Below are 23491 nucleotides of genomic sequence, written 5' to 3' on the forward strand. Positions count from 1 at the left end.
GGGCCCTCATGTTAAAAGGGGCCCCAAACCTGCCTAAAGTTGAAAGGGAGACAGCCTGCAAGCAAGCTTTGGGGGCCCCTCCCTAGCATCTTCCCTGGGCCTCATCATGTCTATCACCAGCCATTTAAGTGTGAATGCCTAAACGTTAACCATGTGTCCTAAATGTTAACCATGTGTATATACCCAGTTACTCTAGTTCCATTATAGAACAGGTTCCTACCACATGCCCTCTGGGTTCCTAATTGGAGGTGCCCGGTTATACAACTGCTCAAAGTTTGTACCTGAGGTAATGGAAGGTGAAGTGACTTATCTAAGGAACCTCCGAGGAGAGAGTGGGAGGTGAACCCTGGCTTTCTGAATCTCAACCACGGCTCTAACCACTAGGCTTAGGATAATCCATTGTAGTTATGGCTCTACAGTTTCTTCTATGTTTTTCTCCCCCCCCCCCCCCCCCCCCCAATATCTCATTTCTTTTCGTCCAACTATATTTCATTTCTCATGTTTTGTACTTTTATGGGCATGCTGGCTTGGAGGTTTTTTTGTTCACTACAGGACATTATCAGAATGATTCTTGCATAGGGCTTTGAGAAAGATTAACTCTTCAGCTGTCTACAGGATTGATTTTGGAGGATGTACAAGCAGGATAACTGCCCGGGAGCCTGTTGAAGATGCCTTGTGCCACCAAAGTAGAGCTTCAAGTGCCCAGTGCTGGCTAAGCCCACTCCTCTAACTGTGGTTGTTTGTGCTGTATTCATACTCTATATATGTTTGTTGCCTGCATGGGACCCTGGTGAAAAGCTGCTCTTCAGCTTTTTGTGCTGTATTCATGCATTACATCCACCAGTGTGGCATCAACATGGGGCTTTGATGAAAATCTCTTCAGCTCACTGTACTTTATTAATGCTTATATCTGTCAGTTTAGAATGTTAGTTTGATTTTTTTTTTAATGTATGTGGAAATTTACCCAACCTAGAATTGCAGGCCGTATGGGTAATAAGCATTTAAAATAAACAACTGTAATAGAATTAAAAGATCCCAGCAGCAGGTAACAGAACACTGTGAACATCACACACCTGCAGAGCGGTGGGTGTCACAGCAGTGGAGACAGAGGGAGAAGAAGGAACATCTGTGGAAAGTTTCCTATGTACTGACTACTGCCAAGCTTTTCCCACGAGAGCCCTCGTGCTCAGATGGAGAGGGCCCTGGAGAACAGGACAGTCATGGTGCTCAGGTTGGGGAGCTGGAACCAGGAGAAATCTTTGTACACTGGAGGGGGCCCAGAGGTTGCTAGTGTAGCACTGCTAGTTGGGAGAAGAGGCCAGAGATTAGCAGAGTCATGGTGCTCAAAGAGGGAGCCAAAGACCATCCAAACTGTAGAGATAAGAGGAGGCCCCCGAAATCAGGAGAGCTGGGGTGCTTAGCAGGGAGCCTCAAAGACCAATAGAGTGTAGAGATGGGGGGAGGGGCTCCAGCAAGAGGGCTATATTGTATATAAGTGGGCTCCTTTTCTTGATGTTTTCTGGGCCTAGAGAGAGCATGAACTTCTGGAGAGAGAGAAAATCATGAGCAACAAGCACAGAAAAATGATTTTTGCAAGAGAAACCCTACAAACATATCTAACACCAAGATGTTCCTGAAAGGTCAAAAACAAGAGGCGATTTTGTCTCATACCTTTAAGCTAGCACACAAACCTAATTTCAAAACATGTTTGTGCCTGGAAGATGGAAGTGAAATATATATATATATATCTCTTAGTTAACTTAGAGTGGTTACATCATTGTTAAAGAACCTCTCTCTCTCCCCATACTTTTACCAGTTAGTCTCTCCCTGCCCTCCTTCTCCCAAGAGGTATCTCACTGCCATCCTCTGAGCAAAGTGCAGAAGAAACAGAGATGAAACTGAAAGGCTTGGAATCTTTCCCCAAGTACCGAAAACATCAGCGTTCCATAATCACTGTTGAGAACAAAACAAAACAAAACTTTTGTACAAGTCAAGTGAGAGTTCTCCCAGCCCAGACTTCACTGGCATTCACAGCTCAGCTTATCCACAAAATGACGGCTGGCAGTGGCGAGCGCTGCTCTTTGGAGCTAGTGGTGGAATTGGGCTACCTGATCAAGAGCCATCATCCAAAGTAGGGGTTCTCATTTTGAAAGTTATAATCTGGACAGACCTTCTGCACCAGCTTGTACTCAATGCTGTAGAAAGAAATGAAGATACAGATGACTTTGAAAGGCTTGGCGCACAGCCAAGCTGCATGGCTTTGTGTATGCTCAGTGAAACAGATCTTGGCAGGATCATAGAGGCATGGCCTATTCTTGCGGGACTGGTTTGTCTTCTCGTACTCCACTCGGCAGTTGAAGGTCTTGGATTCCTTAGTCTCAATGGTGGACTGCTGGATGACATCAAATTCCACCACCTTGGTCGGTGGTACAATACTGACTGAAACGTTGCCCAGGCTGGAAGAGTTGTGGCGGAAATAGACACTGAAAGTGCCATTGATGTGGTCTACTATCTTACCAGTCACGAGCAGGCTGAACTTGAGTGTTTTGATGTTGAAATAAAAATCCCCCCAGCCAAAGATCTTCTTGCTGCGGCCAGTCTTCAAGGATGGCTTACGCTTGAAACGTAGGTTGACTTTGTCTGTTGCTGTGTGGTTCTTAGTCCAGTCCCAGGGGTTTAGAAGACTGTAGGGGTCAACCTTTCCTCGTAAGTGGTCATCTGGAAATATCCTGGAAGGGCTGAAGAAATTGGGCTTTATGGTTCCATAAGGGTAAGGTCCACCTTTGACAATTCCCGTAGTCTCCAAATCCAAGTAGCCTAGTGTCTTTGTCACATGATCCTCAACACAAACTACCTGCCAAGACAAGAGTATTACATCAGTTATTCAGAAGGACACAGAATATGTGGAATCAAAATTTGTTTCACGAAGGTGTGGAACGTTTAGGCATCCATCATATTACCTCAGATTTTATTTGACATTTTCCTTATACTTATTTAGCTTATTGAATAAAAAACATATGATCTGCCACTTAATCACTGCACAGGAAAAAACTATACTCAAGCACAAGATATGCTCTGTTTCTACAGGTGCCACCAGGCCACAGGACCAACACTGCCTGATGTTATCAATCATCTTCTGAGGATAAAACAGATGTATTCTGTTTTCAACTCAAAGGCAAACAAATGCAGTTTTTATGGCATGTATGGGCCCTATGTTTCAATCGCCTGTTTGGGGATAACAAGGCATTTTTAGAAGCACTTAACTGGATAGTGCCACTGAAAATGCCCAAGCCAAAACTGGCTATTTTGGGGATGTTCTGTGGGCAGAGTTGGCAGTTAGTTGGTTAAGTGATGATTTTCAGCACTTAACCGGCTAAGATAACCACATAAATAGGACCACATAAAAGACAGTCCTATGTTTATATGATTCTTTATAGCCAGTTGAGTGCCGAATACTGGACTTAACCAGCTATGTTTTTGCCAGCTTCATATACCCAGATATGGCCTGGCATTTAATTTCTGGGTATAACACCGGCAGTGGTTGGCAAAACGCTGATCACCGCCGGCTGAATATCGGGCCCTATGTGTATGTGTACACTTTGTGGAGACAGGAAAAATTTGCAGGGCAGTGGTTCCTACCCTGTCCTGGAAGTCCAACTAGCCAATCGGGTCTTCAGGATTCCTACTATGAATATACACCAGACTTCCATACATTGGGGAATCAGGGTAAGCAAATCTATCTTATGCATATTCATTGTAGGAATTCTGAACACCTGACTGGGTGGACCTCCAGGATATGACTGGGAAACAGTGATGTACGAAACCTTAAAGCTGCTTCTAGATCTAAGATCCACTATGCCTATGGGGACCACAGCAAACTTATCAAAGGGAAAAAATTTCACAGGGCCCAATATTCAGGAAATGCTGAGGGGCTGATATTCAAAGTGATTTAACTGGCCAGAAACGGCTCCAGAATGATTAAATCACCTGTTCAAGGTTAACCGCTTATTTTCAGTGGCACTTAACCAGTTAGCGCTGCTGAAAGTAACCGGTTAACACTGAACTGAAAACCGGCTATTTTGGGGACATTCCAGGGGCAGAGTCAGAACTTGGCTGGTTATGTGCCAATATTCAGCACTTAACCGGCCAGGTTAACCACATAAATAGGACCACATAAAAGTCAGTCCTATCTTTATGTAGTAACCCAGCTATGTATTAGTTGCCTCCAGAAACCCAGAAATTCAATGCTGATGCCTGGACATGGCCCGGCATTCAATTTTTGAGTTTATCATCACCGGCTGAATATCAGGCCCTGAGCTCATAAATTTGGCTGTATTTTCAACCAAACTTAGGAGCATACGTTTTTAGCTGAAAATTCATCTTAATTTAGAAGCTTCCAAGTTATGCTCATAAATTTAAGCCTGCAATTTGTTTGCTTAGATTTATGAGCCTAGTGCTGGAAATCAGTGCTAAGCTCCTACCTTCTTTTTTCCACCTAAATCCGCCCGTTACCACCCACTTGTTATGCTCCTAAATTTAAGAGTTTAGTGCATTCAGCCCTAGTAAATTTCAAAGAGGCCAATTTATGAGCATACTTCTCAAAGTTAGGAGCATATATCCTCTGAATATCAGACCCTCAATTAACAATATTTAAACCACATTATTATTATTATATTTCTTACAGAAAGAAGTGAGAGTAAGAAATAGGGTCATAAGTATACTATGCCATACTTTATATTGTTATTTGAATACTAGTGAAACCCAGCCCGTTTCCTCAACAATGAAATGGGCCCTAGAAAGGCTCTCTTGTAAGCGATTTTTTTGTCTCTCTCCCAGGGGCGTAGCTACATGGGGCCCTGGGGGCATGGGCCCCCGTAGATTTGGCACTGGCCCCCTCCCCCACTGCCAACCCCTTCGACCCCCCCTCCCGCCGCCAACCCTCCCTCGCCACCGTCAGGTACCTTTGCTGGCGGGGGTCCCCAACCCCCGCCAGCTGAAATCCTCTTCTCTGGCGCGGCCGCGTTGCTGATCTGCAAGGGCAGGCTTCTGTTTCTGTAAGTCTGACGTCCTGCACAGAAACAGAAGCCTGACCTTGCAGATCAGCAACGTGGCCGCGCTGGTGAAGAGTGTTGGAATGTAATTGTATTTTTACATGCATTGCCTGTCACCTATTATTTCTCTGTGATTACTCTGTGACCTCTGATGTGAATTACTTAGAGAGGTCACACAGCTATGCAACTTCCTGTGGGGGTTAGATGCAGCACATGCAGCACATGGAGCACATGGAGCTCATGATCTCTCATAACCTGAGAGGATCTATGGTGGTGTGAGCATCCATTACCATCTAAGCACATGGAAGGAGCTGATAATACAAATGTATAGTAATATGTATATATAAGCCTGTCTGATTATAATCTAACTACAAACTGTGAGTAAACAGATGTTTTGTTACTTCAACTTTAAAGTGACTCAGCAGTGAATTATTCAGGGGTGAATGAGAGAGAGATGAAGAAAGAAATTAACATTTCTAAAGCTGAAGCTGTGTGTACTAAAATCTGCTAATTATTTACTACAAATAATCCAACAAAAGGGTTATGGGCCCAGGGCCAGGAATTGAAAAAGAAGAGAAGTATTACCAGGCAGAAAAAAAGGCCACATTTTTCTCTTAAGTTTTAAAGGAAAGATTCAGTCTGTCTCTCTCTCCCCCCACACAGCAGACAGAAGGCTAAGAAAATGGCTGAGGGAAGAAATTCACCATTTTTCTATTCTCTCAAGGTGCCTAAATTAACTGAGTTTAATTATCGGCAGTGGGAACTAAGATTCATATGTCTCCTTCGAGCAAAAAGATTAAATATATGCTTAGACCAAGACAGAACAGCTGAAAATATGGCTGAATGGGACAATGCAAACTATTATGTGAAGTGCATGCTTTTGGAAGCTCTCTCAGAGAAACAAGCCATATTAGTGGAGGGAAAAGATACACCAAAGGACATTTTATATAAACTGAGAACTATGTATGCAACTACATATGCAAAGCAGCAACCAATTTGGTTAGCAGAGTTGAATGAAACCAAATTAAGGGATAAAAGTAAATGTAATGATCACATTATGCATCTTATGTCTTCATTTCAAAAGCTAGAACTTTCTGGAATTCCCATGTGTGATGCATTGAAAAGAGCATTTCTTTTTACCTCACTATCAAAGAAGTTTGATGTTTTTAGGTCTGTAAATGAGGCCATTGAAGGGCAATCTTTTGAACAGACAACATCAAAACTAAGGCAGGAATGCATAATAAATGATTCTGAGGAGATGTGTTCTCAAAGCAAGTCAGAGAGAAATGAAACAAATTTCTTGGCAAAGAACAGAGGAAGGCGGAGCTATGGGAAAACTCCACCCAAGAGCAAGCTGATTTGCTACTCATGTGGAAAGGAGGGACATGTATCTAAATGGTGTAAGGAAACACAAAACACTCCCTCTAGCTCACCTAAGCCAATGGAACTAAAGAATTTTCAAACCAGGAAATGTATGAAGGACAAAGATAAACACAAGGGCTTTCTAATGGCAGAAAAATCTTTGACTATGGTAAATAATAATTCAAATGAAAGTACTTGGATTTTGGATTCAGGGAGTACATGCCATTTAACCAATTGTAAGGATTTCTTTCAGGAAATGTGTCCAGAGGAAGGTATTCTTAAAACTGCAAACGCAGGGACTGCTAAGATCCAAGCAAAAGGTATTGGATTCTTAAAATGCAAAGTGTCTAATGAAGTTAAAGAAATTCCTGTAAGTGATGTCTTGTATATTCCCCAAGCAGTTTGCAATATGCTTAGTGTATCTACATTAGATAAGAAGGGATTTGTGATTTTGAAAACAGTAAGTGCACAATCTCTAAAAATGATGAAGTGTATGCTGAAGCTTTTATGCATAATGATGTTTATAAGCTGAACATTTCAGGTGAAGCCTCACATATGGCGCAAGTAAGGAAGAATGATGGTAAATGTAGTCTGGAAATCTGGCACCGCCGCCTGGGACATCGTGATTCTAAGGTGATCCAGGATCTTTACAGTAAGCAACTGGCCACTGGCATTCAGATAAGTGCAGATGCTGGTAAAATGGAGAAATGCATAGACTGTGTTACTCAAAAAGGTGTGAGACCCTCATTTCCTGCATACACAGGAAATAGGAGTAATAAAGTGCTGGACTTAATACACAGTGACTTATGTGGACCGTTTAATATCCCATCATTGGGAAATAACAGATTTGTGCTAATATTCTTGGATGATTTCTCTAGATATTGTGTGGCCTATTTGCTGAAAGAAAAAAGTCAAGTCACAGACATGCTGAAGAAATACGTAGCCATGGTGAGCAATAAATTTGAAAGAAAACCAAAGGTTCTTCAGACCGACAATGGTGGTGAGTTCACTTCACAAAGCATGCGCACATTTCTAGAACAAGAAGGCATTCAACATATCACAACAGTAGCTTATACACCAGAGCAAAATTCTGTTGCAGAGAGAAAATTTAGGTCACTTGTGGAAATGACCAGATGTATGCTGTCAGATAGCAATCTCCCTAAAAGACTATGGGGGGAAGCCATTCTCACAGCAGTGTACCTACAAAACAGAATGCCAACTAAAGGCGCTGAGCGCACACCACATGAGACATGGCATGGTAGGAAGCCAAACCTGTCACACATAAGAACATTTGGAAGTACAGCATATGCTCATGAACCAAAGCAAAGAAGGCATAAGCTGGATTCCACAACAGAAAGGGGCATTTTAGTTGGCTATGCTCCAGGACACAAAGGATATAGAATTTTAAATCTGAAAACTGGCATTGTTGGCATAAGACATGTTACATATTTTGATGAAAACAAAAGGGTTGATAAAGGCTGGATTATCCCAGATGAGCCTTATCATCCAGAATATGAAACTAGAACCATAATAGACATGCCAGTGTATATAAATGCCATACCAAGGCAGATGTCTGAAAGCAACTCATCTGTATCTAACGAGGAACAGGCAGAGGAAGCAGACACAGAAAGGATCATTGAAGAAGACAGTACAGTTGGAGAAGGGGAATCAATTGGAGAAGAACTCTCAGATTTAGAGGATGCAGAAAGGTCGGACCAACCTGTTGTCAGACGCTCATCCAGGGAAAACAAAGGTGTTCCACCCCCAAGACTGTCTTACCTAACAAAGTCAGCAGAAGCTCAAGAGCCCTTAACATGGGATGAGATTGAGAAAATGTCAGCAGAAGAAGCTGCTGAATGGCATAAAGCTGCACAAGAAGAAATTGATGCATTGGATAAAAATAATACTTGGATTCTTACAAAATTACCTCCTGGCAAGAAAGCTATAGGATGCAAATGGGTATTCAAGTTAAAAAGGAATGCACAAGGAAAAGTGGAAAGGTATAAAGCCAGATTAGTGGCAAAGGGATATCTTCAAAAATATGGAGAAGATTTTGATGAAGTGTTTGCACCTGTAGTGAAACACACGACAATCAGAACACTTCTGAGCATTGCAGTCTCAAAAGGCATGCAAGTCAAACACATTGATGTGAAAACAGCGTTTCTTCATGGAGAAATAACTGAAGACTTGTACATGGAACAGCCAACAGGTTTCATAAATACAAAACAAAGACAGCTAGTGTGTAAATTAAACAAAGGTCTTTGTGGATTAAAGCAAAGTGCAGAATGTTGGAATGAAAAATTGCATGAAATATTGACAAATTTAGGATTTAAGCAAGGTGAAGCAGATAAATGCTTGTACACTAGGTGCACAAATGGACAATATGCATACATTTTTGCTTTTGTTGATGATCTGCTCATTGCAAGCAAAAGTGAGCAAGAGTACAAGGACATTGTAAAATGTTTAAACCACAATGTTGAGATAAAAGAACTTGGTAATGTGTCATACTATCTTGGTATAGAAATTGAGAAACAAAATGATGGTTCTTATCTTCTAAGCCAGAAGCAGAAAATAAATGAGCTTATTGAAAGTTTAGGTATGCAAGATGCCCAAGTTGTAAGCACTCCCATGATCACTGATTTTCTGAAGGATGAAACAGTAAGAGAACCTTTACCAGATAACATCCAATATAGATCAGCCATAGGTAAGCTTTTATATCTAGCTACCACATACAGGGCTGATATAGCAAATGCAGTAGGAATTTTGAGCAGAAGGGTCAGCTCACCTACCAAATCAGATTGGACTGCAGTTAAAAGGATGGTAAGGTATTTAAAGGGTACCATTGATTGTAAATTAAAGATTTCAGCCAATAGTAATCCAAAACTAATATGTTACTGTGATTCAGATTGGGCAGGGGATCATTCTGATTATAAATCCACAAGTGGATATGTGTTTATGTATGGAAATGTACAAATTTCATGGGCCAGTCATAAACAAAGTATTGTGAGTTTGTCTTCTACAGAAGCTGAATACGTGGCCGTATCGGAAGCGTGCAGAGAACTGATGTGGATTGAAAAACTTTTGCTGGATTTTGGAATAGCTGAAAAGAGACCAATCCAGATAATGGAAGATAATCAGAGCTGCATCCGACTGTCACAGAATGACAAGGTTCAGTCACGCACCAAGCACATCGCAACGAAATACCACAACGTGCGAGAGTTGGCGAAAGAAGGGGTCATCAGTCTACACTATTGTCACACCAGTGAGATGACAGCTGACATCATGACCAAACCGTTACCCAGAGAACATTTTGAGGATCTGCGTATAAAGCTTGGACTTTGTATGAATAAATAATTGCATGACAGTTATGCATGAGAAGGGGTTTGTTGGAATGTAATTGTATTTTTACATGCATTGCCTGTCACCTATTATTTCTCTGTGATTACTCTGTGACCTCTGATGTGAATTACTTAGAGAGGTCACACAGCTATGCAACTTCCTGTGGGGGTTAGATGCAGCACATGCAGCACATGGAGCACATGGAGCTCATGATCTCTCCTAACCTGAGAGGATCTATGGTGGTGTGAGCATCCATTACCATCTAAGCACATGGAAGGAGCTGATAATACAAATGTATAGTAATATGTATATATAAGCCTGTCTGATTATAATCTAACTACAAACTGTGAGTAAACAGATGTTTTGTTACTTCAACTTTAAAGTGACTCAGCAGTGAATTATTCAGGGGTGAATGAGAGAGAGATGAAGAAAGAAATTAACATTTCTAAAGCTGAAGCTGTGTGTACTAAAATCTGCTAATTATTTACTACAAATAATCCAACAAAGAGGACTTCGGCTGGCACCAAAAGTACCCGACGGTGGCGGCGGGGGGAAGAGGGGGTCGAAAGGGTTGGTGCCAGGGGGTCAAAGGTGGTGGTGGTGGTGGTGGTGGCGGGGGTGGGGGGTCGCTGGCACCAGGGGAGGGCTAAAATGTGCTCCCTCACCTTGGGCTCTGGACCCTCCTCCAGCCGGTCTGGCTATGCCCCTGCTCTCCCCTGCTCTCCCCTCCCCTCCATGTCCAGCGATTCTCCTCTTCCCTGCCCTCCCATCCGTGTCCCACGATTCTCTTCTTTCCTGTCCTCTCCTTCCATCCCATCCCTGTCCATCGATCCTGCCCTGCCCTCGATGTGCCACGATTCTCTCTTCCTTTGTACCTCATCGTTTTCTGGCTGGCCTGGCTGGCTTCCCTTCCATTGGTAACATCCTGACGTCAGCTCGCCTCCAGCGTTCCCTTACTTCTAACTGTTCCGCCTCTGACGTCATTACGTTTTGACGCGAGGGCGGGGCAGTGAGGGGGAATGGAACGCTGGAGGCTGGCTGATGTCATGAGATGTTACGAACCCAGGCAGCCGGACAGTGATGGAATGTTGGGGCTGCAAAACTGCGGCAAAAGGCGGGGTATAAATGACCTGAAATAAATAAATATAGGATTTTTACTGCTGTAATTGTCTGTTGCTTATGTTTGATTTATTTTTATTGTACACCGCCTTGAGTGAATTCTTTCAAAAAGGCAGTAAATAAATCCTAAGAAAGAAAGAAACAAAGAAAGAAGCTAGTGCTGAACCAATCTCTCTGTAATCCACCACATCTGCCACCATTATAGACACATTTCACCCCAGAAACATCATGTTGTCCTTAGCACATTGAATAGTTAACAGTGGATATACTGGCTGACCTTCCCACAACGAATGTCCCCTGATTAGATATTGTATAAGCTTCCTTAACAGAGGCAGAATCATCTTTAGACTAGTACCACTGGTGTGCACTGAACACTGTGTCTACAAGGGCTTTGCAGTGCTCAAACAGGCCTAGCTCCCAAGCAGGGCCAGCTGGAGGAATGACAGTGTGAACCGCCAACACCTGGTAGGGTCCCAGTAGTTTCTCTTGTACTGTCACCCTCCCTTTTTGCAGTAGTGCTGCCCCTCTACCACAGGCCAGTGCTCCTAGCTGTGTATTTAAGAGCTGTCACACCAAAGGCATAGCCAGACTTTGGCAGGAGGGGGGTCCAGAGCCCGAGGTGAGGGGGCATATTTTAGCCCCCCACCCAGTGCCGCCGACCCCCCCCCAGCCGCCGCCGACCCCCCCCCCCCCCGCCGCCACCAACTGATGACCCCTGCCGCCGACCCTCTCGACCCCCCACCTCCTGCTGCCAACCCTCCCCCACCGTCGCCTACCTTTGCTGGCGGGGGACCCCAATCCCTGTCAGCAGAGGTTCTCTTCTTCCTGTGAAGGCTTCGTTCTGTTTCTGACAGTAGTAAGGTAAGGGGGGGTGACGGGGTGTGTGACAGGGGGGAGGGGAAAATGTGACCGGGGCGGAGCGAGGGTGCGTGAAAGGGGGCAGGGTGTGTGGTGGGGGACGGGGCATATATCCTTCTTTTTGGGGGACAAAACATGGTAACCCTACTCCCGGCAGCCTCAACACTACTGTAGGGACCCTTCTACTGCTACTTGGTAAAAGGAGCCCTCAGAGCTTATAAGAGCGTAGAAAGAACTTTCTTCAGATGAGGCAACAGGTGGTTGTGCGTGGAGCCAAATTTATTTTAAGATTTACTTGTAAACATTGTGTGAGTTATGAGACACATAGATTTATCTTTTATGACTGATCCGCTAAAAATTGTTCTAGATGCAAAAAAAAAAAAAGGTCTCTCCCGCCTAGCAGTGAAACAGTTTAAACTGCTTGTTTAGTCAAGATTGGCTTTTCTTAAGCAATTCCTCATTGTGCTTGCTTTGATAACCCTAGCTTCAGAGGAAATTTTCTTTCTTGGATCTCTCCACCTTTTTGTGGGCTGAGAAGCACTAACTTTTTTTTAATTGTTTAATATTAAGAGATATTATCGAGAAATATTTCTGAGATGTGCTTTTCTTTTTCAAGGGAAATGCTTGTATTTTGAAATGTAAATAAAAAAAATATGTATATTTATAAACGTAAAGAAATCCATTCTGCCAATCTCTGAAATGGCTGGCCAAGTGGGCTGAATAAAATCAAATTCTGTTGACACCTCAGTAACAGCAATGCTACTCCTTCCATTACCAGAAATTCTGTAAAGTTAAAAAAAACAAAAAAAACTGCAGAAACATCATTCAGAACCTATATAGAAAATCCACCAAAACAGCAATTCTGTAAGTTCCTCCTTTTAGAATCCCCGAAGCTACATGGGGAGATCCTGTTCAATAATGACATTTGGGCACCCAGTTTCCATTATAGAATACTAACATAATCCAGCATTGGTACACCTTAAATTTAGGTGCCCACAGTTGGCACCTAAATATGTCATGTATGGCCCCTACCATTTGTGCAAACAACAGAGAGAGGGTTCAAATCACAAAACAAGGTACAAGCAGCGAAAAAAGAGAATTACCAGGAGCCTTCACAAGCGGGACAAAACCTTTTATTTGCACACCGTGTGTCCTGCACATAAAACTTGTACCATTGACCCGACACGGCCATGTTTCGGCACAAAGCACCTGTGTCACGGGTCGTTTGATTGTAATAGTCTAGAATGAAGACACCAGCTGAAAACTGAATTTGTAGCGAACTCAACTAAGGTCCGTGCAAAAATGCATGCACAATCTTAACGCTTGCTCTACACAGGATCGCAGCATCTTTCTCACTCCAAGCGTTAAGATTGTGCATGCATTTTTACACAAACTTTAGTTGAGTTCGATATGAATTCAGTTTTCAGCTGGTGTCTTCATTCTAGACTATTACAATCGAATGACTCCTGACACAGGCGCTTTGCACCGAAACATGGCCCATGTCAGGTCAATGGTACAAGTTTTATGTACAGGACACATGGTGTGCAAATAAAAGGTTTTGTCCCGCTTGTGAAGGCTCATGGTACTTCTCTTTTTTCCCTTCTATTTGTGCATTATAGAACTTCCACTCATCTTTATAGAATAGCTCTTAGGGCGTTTATGCTCTTAAGTGCTATTTTTCTCTACAAGTATGTGTGCAAATGGGTGCACTGCCCTTTAAACCTCTCAAATCAAACAGAAATAGCCCTAAATACAAAGGCAACAACAATACATCTCCTATTGGGAAAACAAAATAAGAAGGGCTGGGACAGACCATCATAAGCAGAATGGCTGGCCTTAGACACACTTACAGACCTTCACCAAATTCAGAATAAGTAACCACAGATTATCCCTTCCAGCATCTCTGTCTACTACTGTGTCCTGCGGACAAGAAAGGAGGGCTGGATTCAAGAGTAGACTGGCTCTTCTTCCTTTGCTCTATTTATTCCAGGCAGTGGCATAGTCAGACAGCCAATTTTGGGTGGGCCTGAGCCCAAAGTGGGTGGGCACAACAATTTCTCTGCCCCACCCTACCCCCCATCTCAAAATATAAATATTTTAGCTAATGGGGATCCACAAGCTCTGTCAGCTGAAGACTTTCTCCAAAGGTGGCCAGAACTTCCTTTTACCAAGTTTGGTAGGAAGCAACAATGTCCCTGAGCCACTGATGCCAGCATCCCACGTATGCTTAGTTGTCGGTGGCTGAAGGATGCTGCCGCTAACTGCAGAGCTTGGTAGAAGGGAGTTCTGGCAGCCTTTGGAGGAAGTCCTCAGCTGGCGATGCTTGAGGATGCTCATCAGCTACAGCAAGGGACAGGGCCATTAGATATGCCAGGGCCTAGATCAGAAAATAAAGGAGGGGGCTCCAAATTCCCCTCATTGCCTCCCTCCAATCTCCCAACCTGCCATTATTATCACACTGACAGACCCTCACCAAATACATAACAAGGGATCATAAATTAGAAATAAAAATACGTAGACAAAAATTGAGCAGGGAACCCAAGACATTAAACTTGGCATTTTATTTCATTTCAAGACACTTGATATGTTGCAATTAACAATTTAGTAGAAAGGCGGTTTACAAATAAAAGACCCAAGGGAGATTCAAGTAATAACACGGAAAAGAAAACAAGAGGTCTTTAGTCTCAAGAATCAAACACAGTTTGGAAAAGCCAAGAAGTTTCTTGAATGAGGTGTATGAAGGTTCTGTCCTCATTTCCAAAGGTAATGCATTACAAAGCTTGGGTGCAGCATACGCAAATGTTGTTTTGCGAATAGTATCCAATTGTATAACTGAAAGGGGAGGAAGGCGTAGTAGTGCTTGTTGGAAGGAACAAAGGAAATGAGAGGGATGATAAGGTTGTAATAAATTTGCGATATAATCAGAAGCTGAAGACTGTAAACCTTTGTATACTAATGTCAACAATTTAAATTGTATTCCTGCAGAAATGGGTAGCCAATGTTCAGCTTTGAGGAGTGTCATGTGATTGAATTTATGAACATCATGGAGAAGCTTGACTGCAGTAGACTGTACAAGCTGGAATCTTTTACGGGATGAAAGAGCAAAGCATTAAAATAAAGAGTTACAGAAATCTAAATGAGAGATGACCAATGACAGAATGAGTGAACAAATGCCTGACAAAGGGAGATAAGGTTTACAGGACCGAATGCACATGAAGGCAAAAAAGATGCCTGGAGAACTTGGAGAATATCCCCCGAACAATAAACCACACAGCGTACAAAAAAAGAAGAAGAAGAAAGGGGTAGACCAAATGTGTATCCAAACAGCAGGTTTATTCAAACATAAAATCCAAAGGACGCAGTCCTGCGTTTCGGCGCTAACTGCGCCTGCCTCAGGAGTCAAACAAGGTATCTCAGCCACTGATGATAGCAACACATAAACTGGAGAATCCAATAGTACAGCATACAACTTTAACACAACAAAGTATCGCCACGGCAGCACATTCAGAGCCCAGGGCCGCTAAGAGAGGGGGGCGGAGGGCCAAAATTCCCCAGGTCCCGCCATCCAAGAGAGGCCTGCCCGGTGCTAGCATTGCTCTCCTGTCCTGTGCACGGCAGCACTGCAGAGCAGAGTACTTCCTTCCTGCCACGTCCAAACAGTCTCTTTGAATGTGGCAGGAAGGAAGGACTCTGCTCTGTGATGCTGCCATGCACAGAAACAGGAGAGCAGTGCTAGCGCTGGGTCCGCACAGTGACAGGAGCAGGACAAGTAAGTGGGGCAGGCCCAGAGGGGGGCGGGCCAGCCCCCGGGGCTTCTCTCTCTCCGCAGCCCTGTCAGAGCCAAATGCCATGGCAATACTTTGTTGTGTTAAAGTTGTATGCTGAACTATTGCATTTTCCAGCTTCATGATGCAGGGGGAGCATTACCAGTTTCGAGCAATGGCATTCGGCCTAGCCATGGCACCCAGAACCTTCTCCAAGGTAACGGTGGTGGTGGTGGCCCATCTTCACCAGGAGTGCATTCTGGTGCATCCGTTCTTGGACGATTCAGGCAAGGTCGATTGAAGAGAGCAGGTCAGCTATGGCTTGTGTAGTGCTGCTACTCTAGCATCTGGGCTGGATAGTCAATGTATCCAAGAGTTTGCTGGTTTCCAGCCAGATGCTGGATTACCTAGGGGTGCATTTCGACACCCAGAATGGGATGGTGTCTCTTCTGGAGGCCAGACAGCAAAAGATTATAGTTCAGATTCGTTGTCTCCTCACCTTTCGGGCTCCGGCAGCCTGGGATGTTCTCCAGGTGCTAGGTTCCATGGCGGCAACCATGGAAGTGGTGCCATGGACGAGAGAACACATGAGGCCACTGCAAGTGGTGCTGCTGGCACAATGGTCACGTCAAGCGGACCATCTCTTGCTGTGTATGGCTCTGCCAAGCGGGGCGTCTCAGCCTTCGGTGACTGAATCCTGTCATCTGAGTTGGGGCACGCCTCTGGATCCACCAGATTGGATACTGGTGATGATGGATGCAAGCCTCTCCAGATGGGGAGCTCATTGTCTCGGGCAAGTGGCTTAGGGAAGCTGGTCAGAGATGGAGTCTCAATATCAATCAACTGGAGACTCAGGCGATACATCTCGGCCTGATGGCCTTTCATGGGTTGGTACGCTTCAGAGATGTGAGAGTCCTCTTGGACAATGTGATGACAGTAGAATATGTCAATCAGCAGGGGAGCACAAAGACCCCTTTCCTGGCACAATAGTCAGTCCTTCTTATGGCCTGGGTGGAACAGAACCTTCAGTTGCTGACAGCAGTGCATGTAGCGCGGGTCGACAATCTGGAGGTGGATTTCCTCAGTCATCATCGTCTGGATCCGGAGGAGTGGAATCTGGTTCCCACGGCCTTTCAGCTTATTGTTGACCGGTGGGGTTCTCTGGTCATGGATCTCATGGCCAAGGCAGGGAAAGCCAAGGTTCCATGATTTTTCAATCGCAGGAAGGAACCAATGTCGGAAGGGCTGGATGTGTTGGTGCAGCCTTGGCCTCCTCAGGTTCTTCTGTTCTTATTTCCTCCATGGCTCCTCACTAGTAAATTTCTCCAGCGCGTTCGTCGTCACAACAGTCGGGCGGTCTTGGTTGCCCCTGATTGGCCCCCTCGTCCCTGGTATGTGGATCTGGTGCAGCTGCAAGTACTCGATCTGCTTTGCCTTCCCCTGTGGGATGGTCTGAGTCTCATTTCAATGCCCTTGGTGGGTTGATTTGTGCTTATGGCTTGGCTGTTGAGTGGGCGCGACTGTTGGAGAAGGGTTATTTCTTGGGGGTGATTCATACCCTTTTGAGCTCGCGCAAGAATTCCACCTCTCTGGCTTATGTTCTGGTTTGGCATATTTTTGAGGACTGGTGCAAGGGCATGCAGGTGGCCCCCCTTTGGGTGTCAGTTGCTCAGATTTTGGAATTTGGAGAAGGGGTTGTCGTCTTCCCTTCAGGTGCAGTTTGCGGTGCTATCTTGTTTTTGGGGTCCACTGCAGGGGCGTTCCCTGGCCCTGCATGCAGATGTCGCTCATTTTTTCCAGGGGATCAAGAGATTGTAGCCTCCTATACGACTGGTGGTTACCCCTTGGGATTTGAATTTGGTTTTGTCTGTTTTATCTAAGGCACCTTTTCAGCCACTGCAGCAAGCCACTTTTAAGGATCTTTCTCTTAAAGTGATATTTTTGGTGGCTATCACCTTGGGATGGTGTATTTCGGAGTTGCATGCCTTGTTGTATAGGGAACCATTTCTAGTTTTCTCGAAAGAAAAGGTATTGTTGAGGCTGGTCCTGTTTTTTTTTTTTTTTTGCCAAAGGTGCTTTTTCCTTTTCATGTCAATCAGTCGAATTTCTTTGCCTTCTTTTTCACAGGAGGAGGCTTCTGCTTCTCCCTCTTTACATAGATTGGACATAGGTAGAGCTCTCAAGTGCTATGTGTGCTGAACTGAGGAGTTTCAGGTCACGGATTGGCTGTTTGTGTTGTTTGCGGGACCATGAAAAGGCCAGGCAGCTTCTAAGGCCATGATCGTTAGATGGATTAAGGAGGCAGTTTCATCCGCTTACTTACTGAGTGGTAAGATGGCGCCAGCGGTTTTGTGGGCGCATTCTATGAGAGCACATGTCACCTCTTGGGCAGAGCACTCGCTTATTCCTCCTCAGGATATTTGCATTCTTTTGTCTGACATTACAGGTTGGATGTTCAGGCTCGGCAGGATGCTTCTTTTGGTGCTTCTGTGTTGATCCACGGACTTTCCCACCCACAAGCTTGGGAACCACTGCATAGACTGCTACTGAAAGCTGGAGCCACTGCATAACAAACCACCCTGCAAACCAGAACAAGAAGATTAGTTCCCTATTAAGGAAGAGGGGGGGACACTTTTAACCTTACTTTGCTGCTGCTGGTCTAGGGAAGCAGCAGTGGCAGGAGTGTGTGTGTGTGTGTGTGTGTGTGTGTGTGGGTATAGAGGAGGCAGACACTGGATTGTGGGGGAAACAGGGTATTTAGGCTAGATGGAAGAGGGGAGAGAAAGAAAGCAGAAGCTGGGTGGAAGTGGGAGAGGGGACAGAGACTGAATGGATGGGGGAGAGAAGGTAGACAGAAGTTGGATGGAAGGGGGGAGAGAAGGTGGGCAGAAGCTGGATGTAAGGTAGGACTCAATACCACTAGCAGCAGAAGCAGCAGCAGCAATGGGGGAGGGGGGGGGGGAGAGACTTGAGAGAAAATGTGCAGCCTAGGGGCACCATGACCTGAGAAAGTTTGGGAACCACTGGAGTAGGGTATCCGATGGTACATCCAACACAAGACCAAGACACATCAAGTTCAATGTATGGAGAATTTTATTGTGGTAAAAACATCTCTAAGACATGACTCAACAAGGTGCCATGTTTTGGCGTTTCCACCTGTGTCAGGAGTCTATAAAAACACGTATATACATACATGTCATTCTTACATGAAAAAACAATTCATCAGAAATATATACAATAAAATATGTATAAAAATAAAAATAAAATGCAAAGTGCAAGAACTATCTACCGTCACAAAAGGACATTTGACACATAAAACAGACTGAAAAGATACAATAAACATAAAACCTTGAGACATGTAAAATTAAATAACCTGTAAGTGAACTGCCTCAGATATGTACTATTGAGACAAAAGGCTGTTAAAAAAATTTTCTTGCAAGAAAAGGTCAATATTTGTTTCTAAAAACAACAAACGTAAACAATTAACAAACATAACAGTGACCAAGAGTGTCAAGAATATTAATGCTGCTAGAAATAAACGTTGCAACAGTGAAGGTATAAACACAAAAAAATTAAATGGAGCAGTAACCAAGAATGTTCTGAACTGTATGAAACATTAAGTATGGAAAAAAGGCAGTACATCAGTATGAAATGTTGACACATAGGACTAGATTCTGTATATCACACCTAAAAAATCAAGCCAAAATAAAACTAGTCTAAGCGTATTCTATAATGTACACCAAAATAAACAAATCTCATGCATGTGTAGTAGAGACACAGAGAAAAAAAGGATTGTGCCTTGGGAATACAAATGAAGTGTATGGGCTGATTGGTAGAAACAATGCGTGTGAAATGAAAGATTAATAAAATGGGAGTGTATATGTGCTTATTGGACCATGTATAGAATAATACCATGTGTGAGATATTAGCATAATATGAATGAAACAAAAATAAAGGAACGGTGCATGTGCAAATGTTACTGTGGAAAGAAAGCATGTTACAAGGACAAGTAATAAATGAATATGGTATGCATAAACACAGCCATCTTTGGTATTTAATAAGTGAAAAATGAGATATGGGTATAGCTACATATGATATGTTTTAAAAGGACAGGTATTAGACTGCATATAAATCTATATAAAAATATGACACGTAAATGTAATATCCATAGGTACAAGGATACAAGTAACCAATACAGATAAATCTTTGTGAACAAAGAATTAACCTGCATAGTGAAATAAAACGAAGAATTGGTGAAAGAAAATATGACACAATATATCAATGCTAATTAAATAATAGTAAAACACAAATTAGGAACATCTGGGGTGGATAAAATATTGTCCCATGTTGAGAATAAGATAGACATATAGAATCACAATTATTTAACAAAATGTATAAATTAAAACAAGAGAACAATCATATGCACCAAAAAGCTCATGTCTATCTTAGAACCCTTTAACCTGAACTAGATGCTAGAAACTACGCTGCAACTGCAGTGTGGCCTAAAGTGGTGGAAGACGGACACGCTGCACTTGAAATGATGAATGCGCAACAGATAAGGATACAAGCCTTTCACCAGGGTTTCACATGTATACTAGGCAATAAAGATATAGTGGAGATGAGAAGTGCCATGATTGAGAGCCTTATCTACATTGGGGTTGAAAGCACTTGCCATATTGGGATTTATTCAGACAGGAGAGAGGTTACAGAAAGGGCTTGTAATCAATCTCAAGGTTCAAGTCACACGAAGTGACTGTATTCACATCATAAATTAATTTCTGTTCTTCTTAAAGAAGCTGTTTGTCAACGACACCTCTTCTCCAGCTGGAATGAAAGATTCTATAGACAAAGAATTTAAGATTGCCAGTGGAATGATTAGTGGTGCAAATTCTATATTACTACTACTACTCCTGTTAATGCAATTTCGATGTTCAATGATGCGAGTTTTAATCATCCTTTTCGTTTTTCCTACATAGAGCAGAGGGCAAGAACACTGTTACAATCGGACGAATGGCATAGTGTGAATGTCTTGTTAGTCTGAGGATCGATAAAGGCATCTATTTCCAGAGCATGTGTACATACACTACATGATCCACACTTCTTGTATCCAAGGAAATATCTCAGGTAATGCAGAAAGCGAACCCAAAAAGTAGGACAGGGGTGGCACTTCCACAAACACAAGAGAGACGAGACAATCCTTATATGTTATGTTTATTAAAGATACACCAAAATGATTTTACACAGCGAAAGTTTAGCCATGTGAAAAAGATGTTCAAAAGGTATTCTTCTCCCTGCCATAGAATAAAGATATCACTTATGTATCTTTTGTATAGATGGATGCTTTTCTTAAAGAGATGGTCTTGCAGAAAGGTCTTTTCGAAGTTAGCTACAGACAAATTTACAAGATCTGGGGCCATAGACACCCCCACTGCGGTTCCTTTTATCTGCTGATAAAAGTTGTTTTGAAAGCAGAAATAAGTTATTGGTCAAGGTGATACTGGCCAGTGTCACAATTAGATGGTTCGGGATATGTCTGTAGTGAATCCAACCTTTTAGGGTTTCTTCTATGATTAGTAAAGCTCCCAGCTATGGAATATTGGTGTAGAGAGCATCTATGTCTAGAGTGACCAGGATGGTATAAGTTAAGTCCCCATCAAACTGTTGTAGTATGTTTATCATGTGTGTAGTATCTTTAATGTATGACGGTATCAATGGTATGTACGGACACAAGAGGGAAAAAAATCCACAAAGTTTAGGCTGTTCACTTACAGATTAATTAATTTTACATGTCTTTTCTAGCAGCATTAATATCCTTGACATTCTTGGCCACTATTATAGTTGTTTATTATTTACCAAAACTCTGTTGTTTTTAGGAACAAATATTGATCTTTTCTTGCAAGACATTTTTTGACAGCCTTTTGTCTCAATAGTACATATCTGAGGCTGTTCACTTATAGGTTATTTAATTTTACATGTCTCAAGGTTTTATGTTTATTGTATCTTCTCAGTCTGTTTTATGGGTCAAATGTCCTTTTGTGACGGTAGATAGTTCTTGCACTTTGTATTTTATTTTTATACATATTTTATTGTATATATTTCTGATGAGTTGTTTTTTTCATGTAAGAATGACATGTATGTATATGTGTTTTTATAGACTCCTGACGCAGCTGGAAATGCCAAAACATAGCACCTTGTCAAGTCTTAGAGATGTTTTTACTACAATAAATTCTCCATACATTGAACTTCATGTCTTGTGTTGGAAGTACCACTGGATACCCTACTCCTACCTTTTTTCCTCTCCCAAATAGTTCCACCATTCCCAGCATCTTCCTCCCTCTACCCCTCTAGCCCAGTGTCTGCTCCCTCTTTCTCCACTTCCCACCTTCGTAGCCCATCTCTCTGTCCCTTCTCTCTTCCCTCGTGCTCCCACCCCCATGTTCCAGCATTTCTTCTTCTCTCTTCCTCCTCCATGGTCCAGAATTTTTCTCTCATTCTCATTGTCCAGCATCTCTCCCTCACTCTCTTCAGCCCCTGGATCCAATATCTTCCACTTTCTTCCCTCCCCACCTCCTGTGCATCTCTCTATCCCTCTCCTCCACCCCCATGTCCAACATCTCTTGCTTTCTCCTACTGTCTATCATTTCTCTCTCCCTATCATTTCTCTCTCCCTCCCTTGTGCCCCAGATCTAAAATTTCCTCTTCCTCCACCACCCAGTGCAGTATCTCTCCCCCTCCCCTCTACTATCATGTCCAATATTTCTCCCTCTCCCCCATCCACTCCTATGTCCAACATTTCTCCCTCTCACCATCCCCCTGAGTGCAGATCTTTCCCTCCCTCTTCTCCACTCCCATGCCCAACATTTCTCCTCTCCACCCCATGTCCAACATTTCTCCCTCTCTTGCTCCTCATCCATGCAGCATCTCTCCTTCCCCACAATATCCTACCTCATGTCCAATTCTCTCTCTCTTCACCCACCCTGTGCAGCATCCCTTTCCTTCCCTCCCCTCCCCATGTCCAACAATTCTCCCTCTATATTCCCTTCCTCTCTCCTGTTGTCCAGCATTTCTCTGGATCTTCTCCCCTGTCTATCTTAACAAGAATCTCTCTCTTGAAAGGGTCACCAGCAGCGGCAGCTATTCCCACATGCTGCCTGCCATTGACCCAGAAGCCTCCCCTCTGTCGCGTTCTGCCAGGAGAACAGGAAATTGCATCAGAGGGGGACAGGACAAGGCAGAGGAGAGGTTCATGGTCAGCCTCAAGCAATGTGTGGGAATCGCTGCCACTGCCAGAGACCCTTTTAAGAGAGAAACGCTTGTTAAGGGATTGAAGGAGATACAGGACTGTGGGAGCTTCCATGCCAGCGCTGTCAAGGGTGCACCACTGCTGGGTGGGCCTGAGCCCAAAGTGGGTGGACCCAGGCCCACCTACAGCTACACCTCTGGTTCCAAGTTCATCCCGTGTCTCTCCCTTCCCCGCCTCTTTGTTGCATGCTACCTGGGAGGGGAACAGTAGGAGCAGGAAGGAGAGAGGTGTTCTCTAATGCCTCAGATTCAGGACTTTGGCCAGTAATGTTGTGACATTGCCCTGTGTGTTCCTGCCATAGACTCCTGGCTGTGCAGGGCCTGTGGCATTTGCCTCTTTTGCCCAAGACAAGTAGCTCTAATTGCAGTGATAGTGTTTGGGCATAGGTCAAGCACCGGGATGCCTTCTGGACCTCTGCAGTCATGGGCCCTGAATCCAACCACTAGGCGTCACCCTTAAGCAAGGACCAGATCTCCCTTCTCCACCAGAGGCTGTGAAGCCTGCCTCTGCAGCATCCATGCAACAGCTGACCCAGGAAGCAAAAGGCTAGATGCAGTCAATGAACAGAGGACCTTCCAAATGGTAGTGCACAGCATTTATCACCTGAGCCACCAGACCTGACCTGTCACCCCTCCCCCCAGCCACTTTTCTAGTTTATATACCAGTCTTTCAATACGCAAGTTATTGAAGACTAC

General features: G+C 43.6%; 1 protein-coding gene across 1 annotated transcript in view; it reads right to left on the reverse strand.

Annotated features, from left to right (window-relative positions):
- Positions 1–482: 482 nt before the first annotated feature.
- The window catches only part of NXPH4 (neurexophilin 4), a 243936-nt gene continuing 220927 nt past the window's right edge, over positions 483–23491 (reverse strand). The window contains exon 2 of the mRNA XM_030196645.1: positions 483–2854. Coding sequence (XP_030052505.1) covers positions 2123–2854 — 732 coding nt within the window. The 3' untranslated portion in view covers positions 483–2122. The remainder of the gene's footprint in view (positions 2855–23491) is intronic.

This window comes from Microcaecilia unicolor, chromosome 3, assembly GCF_901765095.1.
Source record: "Microcaecilia unicolor chromosome 3, aMicUni1.1, whole genome shotgun sequence".
Classification (NCBI taxonomy): Eukaryota; Metazoa; Chordata; class Amphibia; order Gymnophiona; family Siphonopidae; genus Microcaecilia; species Microcaecilia unicolor.